Source organism: Rattus norvegicus, chromosome 1 (assembly GCF_036323735.1).
Source record: "Rattus norvegicus strain BN/NHsdMcwi chromosome 1, GRCr8, whole genome shotgun sequence".
Taxonomy (NCBI): Eukaryota; Metazoa; Chordata; class Mammalia; order Rodentia; family Muridae; genus Rattus; species Rattus norvegicus.
This window is the reverse complement of record NC_086019.1, coordinates 161,768,116-161,786,128: the sequence shown is the minus strand read 5'-3', so window position 1 is coordinate 161,786,128 and position 18,013 is coordinate 161,768,116. Positions and strand designations below refer to the sequence as shown.

Here is an 18,013-nt window from a genome sequence, read left to right as displayed (position 1 = left end):
GTCGTGACAGGCTGGGCCTGTGATGGTCTAGAGCGGACCTCAGGTCGCTCCTTGTGGTTTTCTGCAGGCAGGGTCATGAGGGTCAGCTGTGTGCTATCGCCTGTGGTTCTGTCTCAGCACCCAGGTACAGCAGTCAGGGCTCCTGGCTCCCACAGCCTCCTAGGAAGTGGTGAACGAGACCGAGAAACTGGGCCCTGACACTCACAGCCCTGGAGAGCAGCTGCACAGGGACTGCGTGGGCTTCCCCATTTCCATTTCCTCTGTCCTGGGCACAGAGCAGGGCCCCTCCTCCATGGGGGCAGGGCTGAACGCAGGGCATCTGGGAGAAGAAAGGGAGGAAGCAGCCTTTAGTGGGGTCTGGTTAGGGGTCCATCTAACTCCTCTTGGTGTGGGCTCTGAGTCAGCCGCTGCGTCTCCTATGCAGAAACAAGACTTTCTGCTTTGGGAAATGTTTGTGTTCCCTTTGCTCCTTGAGTGCTGGTTAAACAGTGAGTTCTGTGTGCCTGGCCTCCTAGTGTCTCCCTGCTGGTGCTGTGGGGTAGAAAGTCCTGTGCCCAATTCACAGGTTCAGAGAAGAGTGAGGACTGAAGTCAAGCTGGGGGGAGGGGGGCAGGGAGCAGGCTACTGACCTGAGCTACCTAGGGCCAGGTATGCGTTAGTATAGAGAACAGGCCGAATGGTGTACCTAGCACCAGAAGACTCGCAGGGCACCACTGCCCTCATGCTCACCTATCTGTACTCTTTTTTCCCCCCAGAGCTGAGGACCGAACCCAGGGCCTTGTGCTTGCTAGGCAAGCGCTCTACCACTGAGCTAAATCCCCAACCCCCCATCTGTACTCTTAGGAATACTTCTAAGAGCCCACATGTCCCAATGTCACTCCCCATCCATCCACCCGCCCATCTGCCCATTCACCTGCTCACTGAGAAGGCCATGGTGAGCTTCTGAGTCTCACCCAGTGTCTGTGATTACTAGACAGTTTTTTTTTAAGCCTTCCCCGTGTGAGACTCAAAGGCCAGGCTTCCAATCAAGGACACATCTGCCTGCTCTTCTGTGGCTCTCACACACCACCCAATACTATGCTTACCCACGGAACGTTCCGTCTGTATGTGTCTTGATTGAACCAGTGAGGTTTCACGGTTCGTCTCACTGGAAGGAGGACTGGGCTTGGAAATGAGGGGGCTGGGGGAAAGACTGGAGATGTCAGCGGGACCTGGAGTGGTCTTGAATGTCAGGTTGACGTATATGCTATAGGGTATGTGTGGAAAGTCATAAGGAGGTTGCCCAACTGCCTATGAAGGGGACGGTCAGAGGGGGACTGATGGACACCAGGGGACTCCTGGTGGGGAGTCTGTGCCAAGATCCTAGATAGAAAAGCAGCGAGGTCTAGGGCCGAAATGATGGCAGGGAAGCCAGGAAGTGACAATAGTGAGTCAGTCTCCAATCTCCAATCCCCAGGCTTCTGGGGAATGCCGCAGTCTAGAAAGTCACTGCACAGGCCTTGGCAGGGTTAGGAGTCTGGGGTGCACATAGAACCCTAAGCCTGAGTTATGAAGGAAGACTGGTTGTACCTGGATTGAGTAGGTGGTCCTGGGGATATTGATCAGGAGCTCTGCCTTTCAGGACCACCATGACATGTTGCTGGAGGTGGAGCGGGACAAGGCCATCACAGACAGAGTCATTCTCCTCCAGAAGGTCATCCGGGGCTTCAAAGACAGGTCTGTGTCGACAGCTGCTGCTCTCTCAGCTCCCCCATTGGGAACTTGGCTCAGCCCTGCTCTCCCACGTGAACACCAGGACCAAACATGAACACCAAGGGCGCACATACAGGCACCATCACACATGCACACACATGATCACAAGATCCCCGAGCACACGGGTATGAGGTTTACGCAGCTCTGCCATGTCACAGAAACCGGACTGCACGGTCATCTGTCCTCCCCAGACACGTGGAGACAAGGGGTACATTTGCAGACACTCTGCCCTTCTGGACAGGAGTGGAGGTTTATCAGCTGTGAGGGACAGCTCACATTCTACACTAAGTACATGCATACACCTGAGATGGCCCACACACGGCGAGACCAACTCTAAAGTACGCTTCAGGAACCACCGAATCCCACCCCCCTGTCCATCTGGTCCCTCCCTCTGTCTCCCCCTTACCTGTGAGTCTGCCAGCCTCTTCCTTGATGCCTGCTCTTCCTCCAGGGTTCCCACCCCAACTCCCATCATCCATCCTCTGTGAGGCTTTCAGCCTTGTTTCTCGCTGCACACAGCTTGCAGGCCTCGGAGTGCTGGCTTGTGCCATGACCCACCTGTCCTTCCCTCCAGTGTTTTCTGATTCTCAGCAGACTTGCTGTGTGGTCTCTGTCCCCATCAAGCCAGAGGTGACTGTGGTATCTGAGAAACAGCCTACTGTGTGCAGGGGAACGTCACTGGGCTCCTCAGAGGCAAACAGTGACGGGGGCTGTAGTTCCAGCTTCCCAGGTCTCAGCTTCCTCAGCTACAAAGTGAAAGATTTGGACAATGTAAAGCTTCCCTTTTGGGTTACCTCATTATTGATCTGGCCATATATCCACCCACTCAATGAGCGTCTGTCTAATTCCTGCCATAAAGGTCTTTTGTGATAAGACTGCCAGGCAGAAAGGACAGACACCGGCATCACTTCTTATTCCTGTCCAGATAGATGGTGGCACTGTGGCACAGAGGTTCTATGCCTTGCCCAAAATCACACAATTTGGAGATAACAGGGCAGGGGCCCAGTGTGCTATACAGGCACACCTGGGCCCTGACTGACTCTGGCCACCGGCTGTCTGCTCTAGAGTCACCTGTCTCTGTCTCCCTTTCAGGTCCAACTTCCTGAGATTGAAGAGTGCAGCCACACTGATCCAGAGGCATTGGCGGGGCCACCACTGTAGGAAAAACTATGAGCTGGTGAGTCCCCTCCCCAGCCCCAACCCCTGATTCTGTTAGCCAGAACATGGAAGCAGCCTGGGTTACCTTGGCAGCAGGACTTAACCTGCATCTTGAGATGCCCCAAGCAGCCCTACCTGACCTCCAGTCAAAGCCCTGGTTTATTTAGCTCTAGGGGCTCATGTTTTTGAGCTTTTCTCTTGGAATATGTTGGTGAGTTAAGCATGAGGCTGAGACTGTGGAATGATCCAAAATAGACCTGGTCACATGCAACTCTGCGGAACATCTGGCTGCAGCCTGGACTTGGAGTAGGGAGATGAGCAGAAATGGACACTGGTTAGTTGAGGCTGGAGTTCCTGGAAGGATGCGGGCCTCACTGTGGGCTCTGTTTGAATGACATCGATGGTACCTTGGTGGGTCCAGTCTGATGGAGGGCCCAGTCTGATGGAGGCTTGCGCACTGGGTGTTGCTGCGGGCTTCATTCATCTCTGCCGGAGCTCAGGTCTGAGCATGGCTTGCTGACCCTTGCAGATTCGTCTTGGCTTCCTGCGGTTGCAGGCCCTGCACCGCTCCCGGAAACTGCACAAACAGTACCGCCTGGCCAGACAGCGCATAATAAAGTTCCAGGCCCGCTGCCGGGCCTACCTGGTGCGCAGGGCCTTCCGCCACCGCCTCTGGGCCGTGATCACCGTGCAGGCCTATGCCCGGGGCATGATTGCGCGCCGGCTACACCGGCGCCTCCGAGTTGAGGTGAGAGGGTTTCTGAGCCTCAGGAGTGGGTGGTATCTAAGTGTGTGCTACCGCACGCAGGTATCTCCTGACCCCTGCCTGGTGCTGGCTGAGGAAGCCAAAGCCACAAAGGAGTCTTGGCATTGCCTGCAGGGGTGGACTAGAGACTGAGGCCCGGGTCTCTTGTGAATTTTAAGGAGACCGCACATTTGGCCTGGCTCTGGGATCCAATGAGCCCGACCCATTGCGACCAGGGGACCAACTCAACTGCCTTTTGGAGTTTGGGGGAGATGGGGGTGAGGTGAGGCAGAGCTGTGACAAGGGCTACATGTTTCTCTGGCCACACGACTGCTCCTTTCCTCAGTACTGGCGGCGCCTTGAGGCAGAGAGGATGCGGCTGGCAGAGGAGGAGAAGCTAAGAAAGGAGATGAGTGCCAAGAAGGCCAAGGAGGAGGCGGAGCGCAAGCATCAGGTAAGACCGACCTCCGTGCCTACTGAGTAGCTGCTCTACAGTCTGCCTCTGTGGCTTTCCTCCGTTGCTGGCTGCCTGTCTCCTGTCCCTGCCATCTTCCTCCCTCCTCCTAGGAGACACTTCTTCCTGGTCCCCTCAGCACACAGCAGCTGAACTCTCATGTGGGGTTTGGGATGTGTCCACCGCACCTTCCTGGATAGCAGTGACACCCAGAGCGAAAGCCGGACAAGGGAGTGACTAGGGTCACACAGCCTGACACAAGGATGTCAGCCGCACATGCTACCAAATACTGAAGTGTGGTTCATCTAAAAGCCATGGTTAAAATTGTGAGGTGCACACAATATTATGACGACTTAGCTGCAGGACGGGGGATGTAAGGTACCCCAGCATAATTTTTATACTGATTACATGCTGTAAGATGATATTTGAAAATATAACTCAAAATAATTAAAGCATTATTGATATTGGTTTTACTTATCATCATCACCAGCAGCAGCACCACCACCATCATCACCATCATTACTTTGCCTTTTAAATGTGGCTCACAGTAATCTTTTGGTCAGCTCTAGTATAGTTCCCAGCTCCACAGCCCAAGACTTCATGGTTTCTGTGGCCTGGAAACAGGAGGACATGGAAAAGGGAGAGTGTGAAGGCAGGGGCGAGGGAAAGGAGAGTACTAGAGGGGGTGTCCTCCTGTGGTTCAGGGATGCGGGACATCTGTCTGCCCTAGATGGGGGTGGTACAAGCACAGTCAGCCCACCACTGCGTCAGAACCCTAGTGGGGCTGCTGCTGCTGCTGCTGCTGCTGCTGCTGCTGCTGCTGCTGCTGCTGGTGATGGTAGTGGTGGTGATGGTGGTGATGGTGGTGGTGGTGATTGTGGTGATGGTAGTGGTGGTGGTGGTGATTGTGATGATGATGGCAGTGGCGGTGGTGGTGGTGGTGGTCCCTCTTGGGCTCCCCGAAGACAGCTATTCTCTGAAGCTGTGTTGCTGGGTGCTGACTTACTTCCTCTGCATCCCCCCAACCTCAGGAGCGCCTGGCCCAGCTAGCCCGCGAGGATGCAGAGCGGGAACTGAAGGAGAAGGAAGAGGCTCGGCGGAAGAAGGAGCTGTTACAGCAGATGGAGAGGGCCCGCCATGAGCCTATCAACCACTCAGATATGGTGGACAAGATGTTTGGCTTCCTGGGGACTTCAAGTGGCCTGCCAGGCCAGGAGGGCCAGGCACCTAGTGGCTTTGAGGTATCAGGACTTCGGGGGCGGGACTTCCTGAGGCACCCCAGAGCCTTCTCTGTCTCCTCTCACATCCTTTGCCCTGTACTAGAAGGTGGTGGTGACTGACTGGGTGAAGACCTACAGGTCTCAGATCCCATCCAGCCTCCTCCTGCCACGTGACCCTGGTCCACCTGCTACCCCTCCCTAAGGCCATTCTCAAACATCTACCCTTTGTCCTTGAGGCTCCCCTGTGTGCTGGGCTCTGTTTGGACAGTGGAGAGAAGCAGCAGAGGTCTTTCTTGCTTTCTGGGAGGAGGGGCCAGCTCTGTAGAGGTAGAGTGGTGGGGACAGAGTCAATGCTGCCTCTGTTCTGGCCCTGCCAGCTACAGGGCCCGGCCTAACAGTTAAGACACAACTCCTCTCTGCCCATCAGGACCTGGAGCGAGGGCGGAGGGAGATGGTGGAAGAGGATGTCGATGCTGCCCTGCCCCTGCCTGACGAGGATGAGGAGGACCTTTCTGAGTACAAATTCGCCAAATTTGCTGCCACCTACTTCCAGGGCACAACCACACACTCCTACACCCGGAGGCCCCTCAAGCAGCCACTGCTCTACCACGATGATGAGGGTGACCAGCTGGTGAGGACACCTGCGGCTGGATCATGGCTCACAGGGCCAGGATGGGGTGGTGGATGCCACACTTGTCAAGTCAAGGCTGGGCTTTGGCCTGGCACCCAACCTGGGGTCAGCACATTTGTGGTGGCTGTCTATCTCTCCAGCCTCCTCTCCAAGGCTCTCTCTATGGCATGAACCACTTCCTCCGTGCTCCCCGGCTCTCTAACATGTGTACTCCACCCTCAGGCGGCACTGGCTGTCTGGATCACCATCCTCCGGTTCATGGGGGACCTCCCAGAGCCCAAGTACCACACAGCCATGAGCGATGGCAGTGAGAAGATCCCTGTGATGACTAAGATCTATGAGACCCTGGGCAAGAAGACATACAAGAGGGAGCTGCAGGCCCTGCAGGGCGAGGGCGAGGTGAGGCCACAGGGCCCCAACTGACAACTGTCTTGGGCTAGTGGGGATGATGTCAGCATGCAGCCTCAGGTAACCAGCAGAAAGCATCCTGTGGTCTAGCTCTCTCCACCTCATCCCCGCCCCAGTCCCCTACCATTCTCTGTCTACTTGGGATAATGTGTGATCATTTGCCAACTGTAAAATTCTCACCATAACTGAGGGGCCACACTGCAGACCAGACAGACTTTGCCATGGGAGACACCTCCAGAGACGCCTCACTGGGAGGCCTCAGACATTAACTATGATTTTCCGAGTCTCAGCAGAGTTGAGGATAGAGGGTGACCTCGTGGCCTTCACCTTGTGAGCATCTGTGTGGAATTCTCACACACAAACACACACACACACACACACACACACACACACACACACACACACCCCACACCACACCACGCCATAGCCCCTCTGTCTAGAGGTCTCATCCCTGTGACTATTTCACAGGCCCAGCTCTCTGAGGGGCAGAAGAAGACCAGTGTGAAACACAAGTTGGTACACTTGACACTGAAGAAGAAGTCCAAACTCACAGAAGAGGTAAGGGCTTCCTTAGGCAGCCAAGTTGCAGCACAGCTGAGCTGAGGGCCCTGGGAATAGGAGTAGGAGGAGAAGCAGATGATGCTTCTCTCTTCTGCACAGCACAGCATTGGAGCAACCACCAGACAGAAGTGTATAGAAGCACCTGGGGGAGGGGCTTCCCAGGGTGGGGCCAAGCACACACGTGAAAAGGAGGGCACTTCTGGCTGATGCATACACCATGAATTTCAACCCAGGACCTCTCAGCCTGGGAGCAGACTTCTCTGTAGTCTTTCTGAGTATTGGCACCACCACCCATCAGTCCATCTCTCAGCGTCTGAGACTGCCAAGGCCTTGTACACAGGGCTGTGTAGGCTGGGGGGGGGGGGCTGGAACAGACAGGCATGGGTTCAGATGCTATGAGACCCTCGCGTGGCCCTTTCTGTCTATGATGGAGGATCTCTTGCTGCATTTGAGTGCAATGTGGGGCTGCTTCTGTGGCTGCGTGAGGCCGAAAGAGAGACACACATCTACTGAGAATGGAGGGTGGCCATGCCAGGGCCAGGAGCCTTGCTAATTAGGTGCTTGTGAACCAGGCTGTACTTCGGTGTGAGATGGTGCTCTCACTCAGTCAGGGATGGGACATATCCTGGCTGTAAGGGTTTCCCTTGGGTGGGATTGAGGTACAGAGGGCCACAGAGAACTTACCCACGATGCAGGTGGCACCGAGCTGGTGCTCCCAGCCATGCGATGTGGTTATTAGTCTTTAAGAATGGAGCGATGACAAGCTCGTGGGCCATCCATTTGTCCCTTACTCTCTGCAGTAGCTGGCAGGGACAGCACCCCATCTATGACGCTATCTGCTCCCCGTGAGGAGCCTAGCAGGTGCAGCACCCCAGCCTCGCCTGTGTCCTTGTCCTAGGTGACCAAGAGGCTGCATGATGGGGAGTCCATGGTACAGGGCAACAGCATGCTGGAGGACCGGCCCACCTCAAATCTAGAGAAGCTGCACTTCATCATTGGCAACGGTATCCTGCGACCTGCACTGCGGTCAGTACCCACGGGGCAGTGGGACGCTGGGGCTGGGCTTCTCTAGGCGAGCCTGGGGGTCTCAGGGCAGCTGGCAGCGGCCCCAGCACCTTAGCCACAGTGGAAGCAAAAAGGGCCCGTGTTAGCTCTGTGGCTGGAGGTCATGAGACCCTAACCCGTCTCCTAAGGCATCTCTCTGTGCCTCATCTGGAAAGGTACCCACATGTGAGAGCTGAGGGAAGGCAGAACTGTGAGACAGTGGATGGAGCTAGCAGACTGTAACCTGCAGCTCATGGTTCTCATGGCCCCTCCTGAGCTTTCTGATTTAAACCCACTGCAGCTAGCTCACCCTCGGTGCGGTTGGCCCAGGCTAGCGGCTAGGTTTTTCTATTCCTAGAGACCCTGCTATTGTTTCCATCCCCGGGTCAGGACAAGCCTCTACCGATGGCCTGGGTGTTGGAGACTTGGTGGGAAGACTCTGGAGTCACCTATACAATTAGCCCAGACAGATGCGGGGACCTGGGCTTCTCGGGGAACTGGCTTATGTGACCATAGGTAGAGACTTGGGATGCCAAGAGCTTGTGTTTATATTGGGCGTGTGGGCAAGAGACAAGTTCCATCTTCCCAATGGGGAAACTGAGGCCCAGCATTAGGAAGAGACTTTCCACGGGTTATTTGGACTTCTAGACCACCTACCTATCACTCTCACCTCTCTCCATTGTTCTTCAAGGCCAATTGAGCTACTTGAGCCAGACGCCACCCAGGGCCACCAGAAGGGAGAGATGGCCACAGGTTATCTGTCTGCCACATCCGAAGTAGACTTCAGGAGTCTTGTGCCAGGAGCCCCAGGCCACAGAAGGCTAGAAAGTGGACTCCCTTCTCTGGCTTAGCCACTTCCACCTCTGTTGGTTGAGTGGGGCCAGATGGGAGGGTCCAGCACAGGGTTCCCACTGATCTGTGGCAAATCTGACATCGATGAGCTGTGCTAGCCTCGATTACAGGCCTGATTGTTGTGGGAGGGCTGCTTGTCTGCTTTGGGTGTTTTAAATGACCCTTGTTCTGTGAGATGATTTGGGTCATGGGCAAGATGTGTGAGCATGTGTGATGCATGTGATAAAAAGATGACAACTTTAATTTTATTGGCTCATGAACTCTCCCAATTAAGAAGAAGTTACTGAATTAGACAATCCTGCCTCTTACCTGACACTGTCCTCAGAGAAGAGGAGTACCACATCATTGTGTGTGTGTGTGTGTGTGTGTGTGTGTGTGTGTGTGTGTGTGTGTGTGTGTCTGTCCCCTGGGTGGTTAAGCCCTCTTGGAGCTCCCAAGACCAAGAAAATGCTGTTAAGAGAAGATGTTTTTAGCTCAGTGCAAAGTGATCTATGCACCAAGTATTCACAAACTGGAGAGATGTGTTTCAGAGTCAGAGTCCCTGCTCCCTGGCCCTGACACCCTCCCAGGTGTCCTGTGTGTTTCTGCCATGTCAGTCACGATTACTGAAACTGTCCCTGACTGTGGGGTCCCCTGCTCATGCTATATGGTTGGCCTGGGGCTAGGCAGGGTGACAGCAGGGACTGTGACCTTTGAACTCGTGTTAGGATACAGGTGACCTTGCAGATGGTAGACCCCATCAAGAGCTTTTGCTTTATTCGTGGGCCATGCCTTCTTTTTGGTGACCCCCAAATGTAGACCCTCTTTCAGCCTCTTTATCTAGCCTGTCTCTGTCTCCTGGGAAGCCTTGGGCTGGCTGGTCAGAAGAGCAGTGGTGTAGAGGGTGATTGGGTGTCAATCTGAGGTATTGTCTCCACTTAGGGATGAGATTTACTGCCAGATCAGCAAGCAACTCACACACAACCCATCCAAGAGCAGCTATGCCAGGGGCTGGATCCTTGTGTCTCTGTGTGTGGGATGCTTCGCCCCTTCTGAGAAGTTTGTTAAGGTAGGAAGGTGGTCTGGGGTGGGAAGGGTGCAGGGCCCCTCTGTGCTGGGACACAGCATGTATGTGGCGTGTGCTTTCTGAGGCTCCACAAATATTCCTCATGTAGGATTCTGGGACTTCTCCAGTTCTGGAATCCATATTCCATTGTATGGACAGAGCCCCTCCCAGATCCTTGAAGGTCTCACACGTGCCCAGCTCCTTCCTCCCAGGTCCCCTTTGCCCAAGGGACAAGCACTTGGCTCTGTCAGTCCCATTCTATAGAGGTCAAGTGTGATAAGGATAGGGCATGTATCTTGGGACAGGCACTTTGGTATCACTCTGTGCCAGGCTCTGGGTGCCATGGTGGGGGCAGAGATAGAATGTGAGGATGAGGCAGGAGGTGAAGCTAAGGAGGTTGACTGCCTGGCCTTGCTGCCAAGATGCAGGACGTACAGTTGATTCCAGGGATCGCAGGAGTAGGCCTAGAGAAGGGGGGTGTAGGTGCCTGGAGGGACTGCAGGCTGCAGCAGCAGCTAGGGTGGAGACTGCCTCACTGAGTCCCCTGTCTGCAGTACCTACGGAACTTCATCCATGGAGGCCCACCCGGCTATGCCCCCTACTGTGAGGAGCGCCTGAGAAGGACCTTTGTCAATGGAACTCGGACACAGCCACCCAGTTGGCTGGAACTGCAGGTCAGCAAGGCTCACACACATGCATGTGAGAACGTGGTCTCTAATGCCTCAGAAGCACACCTTCATGTGGGATTGTGGGGCTCCTTGGGTTCTGTAATCTCAGGCACCCGAGAATACAAAAGTCCCAAAGTGTCATTGGCTCTTTCTGCCTGTCTTATGTCCATGGGATTTAATCAAGGCCATGTTTCTGCAGTGGTTTCCTCCTAGGCTTGGATCCCTGGCACAAGACATCTAAATGTCCCCTCAGGGTGGATACCTATGACACACCCAAGGGGTGTCCCAGTGGGATGCTGGTAGTATGGGGGTCAGCTTCTACCCCATAGGCAGCCTGGGCATTGAGAGAGTGAAGAGACCACAGACACTCTTGGTCACTTTCAGGCCACCAAGTCCAAGAAGCCCATCATGTTGCCCGTGACCTTCATGGACGGGACCACTAAGACCCTGCTAGCAGATTCAGCAACCACAGCCAAGGAACTATGCAATGCTCTGGCTGACAAGATCTCACTCAAGGACCGCTTTGGCTTCTCCCTCTACATTGCTCTGTTCGATAAGGTATGGTGGTGGCCCAAGCATAGCCCAGCCTAGTGCTGCCACCTGCTGGCTGAAGTGTTTGCATGCATGTGAGCTATGGGGAATGGGCTCGAAAGAAACGGTGTCAAGCTCTCCCACAACGGGTACTCCACAGTCGGTCAGAGGTCCAGAGCTCTCTTCAACCACGGGTACCCAGAGGGAAGCCCTTCTCTTCCTGCTTAGAAAAGAGGGCAGGCACCTTGGCTCTCCGGGGTCACATCTGCTGCTGTGATGTGTAGCAGTCGGCCCAGGCATCAGTCCGTTCTTTCCACATCTTCTCCAGCTGTGTGAGTCCTCCTGGCGTGGGCACATGGTCTTTTCTGCTAAGCTGGGCCTGGAGTTTCCTCTGGCACTGGGAAGACCCAGGGATAGGACCTTGCACTTGGTCATAGTTTGCCTGGATCTTCCCTAGTCAATTGGCCTCCAGGGACAATTTGCTTAACAACATCTCTTGCTCTGAGGGAAAAAGGACTCTCACATACACACACTCACTACTGAGCTTTGAAAGTCGGTCTCTGCACACTCCAAGCCAGCTCAGAGCCTGTCCCAGAGATCAGCTTCCCAGGGGACCTAGGACACATCTTCCTGCCTCCTCTGGGCCTCCAGCCATCTTTGAAGTCCTTCTCGGACCCTGCCCTGTCTTTCTTCCCACTGTGCCGTCTCTCCTCTGCTCACAGGTATCCTCCCTGGGCAGTGGCAGTGACCACGTCATGGACGCAATCTCCCAGTGCGAGCAGTATGCCAAGGAGCAGGGTGCACAGGAGCGCAACGCCCCCTGGAGGCTCTTCTTCAGAAAGGAGGTCTTCACACCCTGGCACAACCCCTCGGAGGACAACGTGGCCACCAACCTCATCTACCAGCAGGTGGTGCGAGGAGTCAAGTTTGGGGAGTACAGGTGTGAGAAGGTAAGTGGGGTGCACAAGTCACAAGGGGCCATGGCTGCCTGTTTCCTGTCCACAGGCTAAGGGCGATTGTCAGATGGTGACGACACTGGCTGGGGAGCAGTTGGACGTTTCCCGGGTTTCTTGTAGATTCGGTGCTACTAACCTCACATGAGCTGTGTGAGTGGATGCTTAGAAAGCTGTCCTGCTTACCCACGGGAAGGGGTCCATGCACTCTGCAGTGCGCATGCGTGATTCCTGTAGGGGCTGACGGGCATACGTGTATGGTTCTTAGTCTAGGAAGTGCTCTGAAGGAGAAGATCCGATCATTTAGATCAGGATTTGCAGGTGTTTCCCAGTTTACCTCCTTTTGGGGGGACAGAATTGAGGGTCTTGTTTCTGAAGTAGTGGTGGGGCTTCCTGTCAGCGATGGCAGGATAAAGATGGACTGCTGATGCTAACAGTGGTTGGTGGTGGCGATGGTGGCAAAGGTGACATTGGTGATACGGCAGTGCTGGTGGTGATGCTGTATATGCTGATAAGCTAATTCTGATTCTATTAGAGCCACCACACTGGCTACCAAAATTGGGAACCATTTCCTACCTAAAAAGTAGTTGTCTACACGGTCCCTGAGAGCCTCCTCTGTCACTCTGTTACTCTATAGAAACACCAGGAGCCTCAGGGGAGTTCTGCCCTGGCTGCTGGGCACCAGCCTTGTCAGAGAAGAAGAGCCCAGCCCAGGCTGGACTCTCACCTGGCTCTCTGAAGTACAGCAGGGTTGTTACCATAGTGATGGGGATGGGGATGGTGGCAGTGACGTGCCATTTCCCAGCAGATCATCTCCAGTGTCCTACCCCCCAAGACAGGGCTGCTAACCCACGTGGCTTTCATGCAGCACTGAGCCCTAGCTGTCTGACCACCACCAACTAGGCTGCCTGCTCTCTTCTGCTCAGTTTTTGTGCCCCCGGACAGAAGCCAGCTCTGTGCTAGTGCCAAGGGGACCAGGCACAGGGCAAGAGCATGACTGTGGGCTTAGGGACCTTATAAGTTGCCCTGTGAAGAGAAGTAAAGCAGGGAGAACACAGGGTCCTGAGGATCAAGGTTCCCAAGCTCTACAGGAGGCACAGCTGGGAACGGGGCCGGGGCTGGAAGGGCATCCCCAGGGATGGTGACAATGGCGTGTGTCATCCTCAGGAGGATGACCTGGCCGAGTTGGCCTCCCAGCAGTACTTTGTGGACTATGGTTCTGAGATGATTCTGGAGCGTCTGCTGAGCCTCGTGCCCACTTACATTCCTGACCGTGAGATCACACCGCTAAAGAATCTTGAGAAGTGGGCACAGCTGGCTATTGCTGCCCACAAGAAGGTAGGAAGAGGGAGGGGCTCAGAGGAATGGCGGCAGCGAGCAGCCAAGGTGTCACAGCTGGCACCTGCCAACAGTTGCAGGGGACCAGGACCTCCTGCTCCCATCCTAAACCTACACCACAGACATCATTCATATGTCTCTATCACTTTCTCTGGGCTGGGCACCTGAGACACAGAAGGCTCAAAGCTGGTCCTGAGGCCTGCTGAGGGATCGCGGGGTTATGGATGTTGAGGGTGAAGTCTCCCGTTGATTTCTATGCTGTGCTTTCTGAGTGACCACTCAGGACTGATAATGGGAGTTATTGGGGAAATGTCCTCCCCACCCCCTGTTTCCTAAGAATTCCAGTACCTTCCTACTTGGGAACTCTAGGTACAGGCTCCTTTTGAAGTTCCAGCCTTGATCTAATATAGGAGCCAAGGGACCTGTGAAAGCAGCCACTGGATGTAGGTACTCGTGAGGGGGCTGAGTGCCTCTTTCCTCCAAGGCCCTGCGGTATCAGAGCAGACCAGGCCTAGCCCCAGGTACAGAGGTCCCCATGGATAGTGTCTCATGCCGTACAGATAGGCCTCTTCCGCTCACAGGGTCCTGTGTTACCTTCCACACACCTTTCACCTTCTCTGGTTAGCTCTCTGCAGACCCGCCAGGATCTGGACGCCATCTTCAAGGGTTTCCTCCAGGCATAGCCCCTCTCTCCATTAGAGTATTTCCTTCCTGCATCCCTCCATCCAAGAAAACCTCTTCTTGGCCATCTCTCTTTGCTTCCCATTGACATCTGGCAAGTTTCTGAAACCTATCTGCTTTGCCTACCAACAGCCTCACCTCCCAGTTCTTGGCCTCCCCAGCTGCCCCTGCGTTTATTTCCAGCGAGGCATGTGCACGTGGCTGCTTTGGGTGGTGTGGTGGTATTCATTGTATTTTGGAGTCAGGCCTTGGGGGCATAGTGGTACAGACATGCTCTTCTGGCATCCACAGCTCCGTTCTGTCTTTCCCTGTGTATGTCAGAGCCCTGGGTTTCCCTGCACTGGACGGAGGTGAATGTTGGTCCTTTTCAGGAGGGTGGGAAGAAACCACCCTGGACCTGGGAACTGCAGGCATTTCCATGTTAGTTCTAGGGTGTGGAGCTGAGATCGGGGTCTTCTGGTCTGGCTTCTCCTGAGGTTCCTGTCTTGTCTGCTCCTTATTACCTTACTCTGTTGTTACACTCACCTGTCTCTCCTCATGAGGACACGGCCTGCTGGGATAGGGCCCAATCACTTCTTATAAATCTTATCTGCAAATGTGTACCCTGGCATGTGAAGACTTGAACGCAAGGATTTAGAGGGAAATTAAAAAGCAATAACAAACCCTGAAGCCATTTTAAACATGCAGAGAAGTTTCCAGTTGCCCCCCCACCCCCGCCTCACTGCTGTGTTTGGACTCGGGGGTGGCTCTCCACCTTCTGCTTTGTGGCTTTCTCTCCATACACATACATATGTATATCATATACTGAACACATGGAGATTAAATTGGTCACATCAAACTCTCAGCTAATGCTTACTGTCCCTGGCCTGTGGACATGTTGGCCCTCTTTGAGTGGCAATGCCCTATATGTGGTTGGTTGGCATGAACACTTTTATATGGGGCTGATACTGTCATGGCCACATACTCATTCTGACCCCCTCCATCCTACCCCAGGACCATGGAGTTCTCACCAGGAAACAGCACACTTCTCCCTGGCAGGAGTGTTGCAGCAGCTCTTGCCAGGCCTGACCTCCAGGCCCATCCTCTGACTCGAGGGCACGGCTCACGCATATACCTGCCTATCCAGCTTTGTAGAAACACACTATGCCACAACCTCTCTCTGCTCCCATGCCTCCCCACACACATGTACATCCATGTGTTTTCCTTTTCTGCCTAGGACCTGCACAGAAAGAGACTTGCAAGAGCTATGGTGCAGGCTGGATTAGAGAAAGCAGCATAGCCGGGGTGTCTGTTGGCTGATGGGAGCAGAAGCCCCTGGGCCCTCACCTGGTAGAAAGGATAGCATTTCTAGAGCCTACCCCCTGGCCTTTGATCTTTATCCCACTCTGTCCTCTGCAGGGAATTTATGCCCAGAGGAGAACTGATGCCCAGAAGGTCAAACAGGATGTGGTCAATTATGCCCGTTTCAAGTGGCCCTTGCTCTTTTCCAGGTTTTATGAAGCCTACAAATTCTCAGGTATCTTGGCCCCAGCCTTATGGAGGGAGGGCGATCATCTTTCTGCAGGTACCTGGTCTTCTCAGGTTCTGCTGCTAAGGGGTTGTGGGAGACCCATGCAGTCAGTGACAATGGTCTGCTGGTTTGGACAGCTGATCATTAAAGCTCTCGGACCCATGCAGTCAGTGACAATGGTCTGCTGGTTTGGACAGCTGATCATTAAAGCTCTCGCTAGGGACAGAAGAGGGTAGCCAGGTTATAGATGGGCTGTTCTGTTGGGCTATTCCCAAGAGGCCGAAGGTGAATGGCTGTAGCTAAGGGGAAGTGACTGGCTGGTCCCGGCCCACACAACCCATCAGCTCCGATGGCCTTGTGGACATTGCTGGGTATCTGCTCTGTGTCAACCCTGAGCTCATTCTGGGCTTCTCAGAATTGCCAGACCTCAGAGCCACAGACAGCCCTGGGGTTCAGATGTCTGACCTCTCTCTACATCTCACCTTGGTGCATGGCAGGGAGCAGAGGCAGGATGGGGACTGAGGCTGTTTCTCAAGCTGGCATTCTCTTCTCACCACTTTTTGGGTTTCACTCTGTAAGGGAGCCGTGCTGAGGCTCACCGTCCCTATTTATAAACCAGAAATAAGCACCCTCCTGCAGAAGCCACCTCCTCGTAGTTATGAGGACTAGGGAGGAGCTAGCCCCAAGATCAGGGAGGCCCCCCTCTCAGAGCCTCTGTCACTGTCCCAGGCCCTCCCCTCCCTAAGAGTGACGTCATCGTGGCTGTGAACTGGACGGGCGTCTACTTCGTGGACGAGCAGGAGCAGGTGCTTCTGGAGCTGTCCTTTCCGGAGATCATGGCTGTGTCCAGCAGTAGGTGGGGATGGCCACCAGGGCGCAGACAGTGATGGGAGGAGAGGGCTCAGCTCTTGGGGACCCCGTATAACTCGGGGTTAATCAATGTTATCAGTGGGGAGTTCTTTGTCAGCTGAAAAGCACCCAGAGGGTGGTAGGGTTCTGGAATAGTCACACGCCATAGGGCAGTGCAGCAAAGAGCATCTGTCTGGGGCTTGTGGGAGTGTGTCTCAGAGATGGTGAGGGTAGGGAAGGCTTCCTGGTGAAGAGGCATCAGGCTGAACCTGATGAATAAGGACATAGATGGACAATATGCAGTCAGGGCGGGCCGCTTCTGGACCAGAGCTGGCTGTAACCATGGTTACAGCTGCCTTAGAGGGTGATGTGACTGAGTTTATCACCCCAGTGGACCAGGCCTTGTTCCGACCAGGCACTGTCTGGGTGTCTGGGACACTCTGACAATTGGCCTTGGTCCCCTTCAGGGAGTGCCGCGTCTTGCTCTCATTGGGCTGCTCTGACTTGGGCTGTGCTTCTTGTCACTCGGGCCGGGCAGGGCTGACCCCGGCTGGACCCTGTTCTCCGTGTTGGTCCTGTAGGGGAGCAAAACTGATGGCCCCCAGCTTTACACTGGCCACCATCAAAGGGGATGAGTACACCTTCACATCTAGCAATGCTGAGGACATCCGTGACCTGGTGGTCACCTTTCTGGAGGGGCTCCGGAAGAGGTCTAAGTATGTGGTGGCACTGCAGGACAATCCCAACCCTGGTGAGTGACTGCTGATGTGGGTGCCCTGGGTGGTAGACAGACTGTACAACTGTCCTGGCCCTCACGGCAGGTGGCTGGTGCCTTACTATATTTGCTAGACACTGGATGCCAGGCAGAACTGCCTTTACCTGCAGTCCACAGAACACTTTGTCTCTTACTTTCTAGGACAACCTTACCTCCTATCACCAGCTCTGAGTTATATGGGGTCCTCCATACTTAATAACACAATGGCACCCCTCCAGAGCACTATGGAGCTCAGACTCGGAGGGGAGGCACGTGGGAAATGGTGATACACATGCCCATGGGAACCCAGAGGCTGTGGGAATTTGGAGGTCAGATTCTCCTCACAGTCTGGTTAAGGGAGGAAGTATAAATGAGCAGGAGTCCGAGGCAGAGGGCAGAGGAGAGCCACACAGAGAAGCTGGTGTGTCCAAACTGTAATTGCATTGGCTTGACTAAAAGTAGCAAGGAGAAGGAAGGGGGGGGCGCTGCTTCGATGGCTAAATCTGGGTGTGGGGTTTGCATAAAGAATACACAGAGTGAAGGACAGCATAGACCTCAGTGAAGAGCCATGACTCATAGGTCATCCGCCCAAAGGAAGCTGCTCTAACCCACGCTTGCTTTCTGTCCCCATGCACACCTGCTCGCCCCTGCTTCAAAGCTGGTGAGGAGTCGGGCTTCCTCAGCTTTGCCAAGGGAGACCTCATCATTCTCGACCATGATACCGGCGAGCAGGTCATGAATTCAGGCTGGGCCAATGGCATCAACGAGAGAACCAAGCAGCGTGGAGACTTCCCCACCGACTGTGTCTACGTCATGCCCACTGTCACCTTGCCACCCAGGGAAATTGTGGTATGTGGCC

At 54.5% G+C, this 18,013-nt stretch overlaps 1 protein-coding gene across 7 annotated transcripts in view; it reads left to right on the top strand.

Moving 5' to 3' along the window:
* Myo7a (myosin VIIA) overlaps positions 1-18,013 on the top strand; it is a 70,288-nt gene that overhangs the window by 39,269 nt on the left and 13,006 nt on the right. For 5 of the 7 annotated variants that reach the window (XM_006229744.5, XM_006229742.5, XM_039102474.2 and 2 more), the window contains 18 exons: positions 1,622-1,716; positions 2,845-2,929; positions 3,440-3,658; positions 4,002-4,109; positions 5,141-5,350; positions 5,757-5,960; positions 6,183-6,359; positions 6,837-6,926; positions 7,828-7,955; positions 9,747-9,873; positions 10,425-10,544; positions 10,923-11,096; positions 11,792-12,019; positions 13,190-13,360; positions 15,440-15,557; positions 16,281-16,407; positions 16,868-17,151; positions 17,813-18,003. In XM_006229744.5, the coding sequence (XP_006229806.1) occupies positions 1,622-1,716; positions 2,845-2,929; positions 3,440-3,658; positions 4,002-4,109; positions 5,141-5,350; positions 5,757-5,960; positions 6,183-6,359; positions 6,837-6,926; positions 7,828-7,955; positions 9,747-9,873; positions 10,425-10,544; positions 10,923-11,096; positions 11,792-12,019; positions 13,190-13,360; positions 15,440-15,557; positions 16,281-16,407; positions 16,868-17,151; positions 17,813-18,003 (2,856 nt within the window). The remainder of the gene's footprint in view (positions 1-1,621; positions 1,717-2,844; positions 2,930-3,439; positions 3,659-4,001; positions 4,110-5,140; positions 5,351-5,756; positions 5,961-6,182; positions 6,360-6,836; positions 6,927-7,827; positions 7,956-9,746; positions 9,874-10,424; positions 10,545-10,922; positions 11,097-11,791; positions 12,020-13,189; positions 13,361-15,439; positions 15,558-16,280; positions 16,408-16,867; positions 17,152-17,812; positions 18,004-18,013) is intronic. The other 2 variants (NM_153473.2, NM_001414743.1) reach the window with 1 other exon arrangement.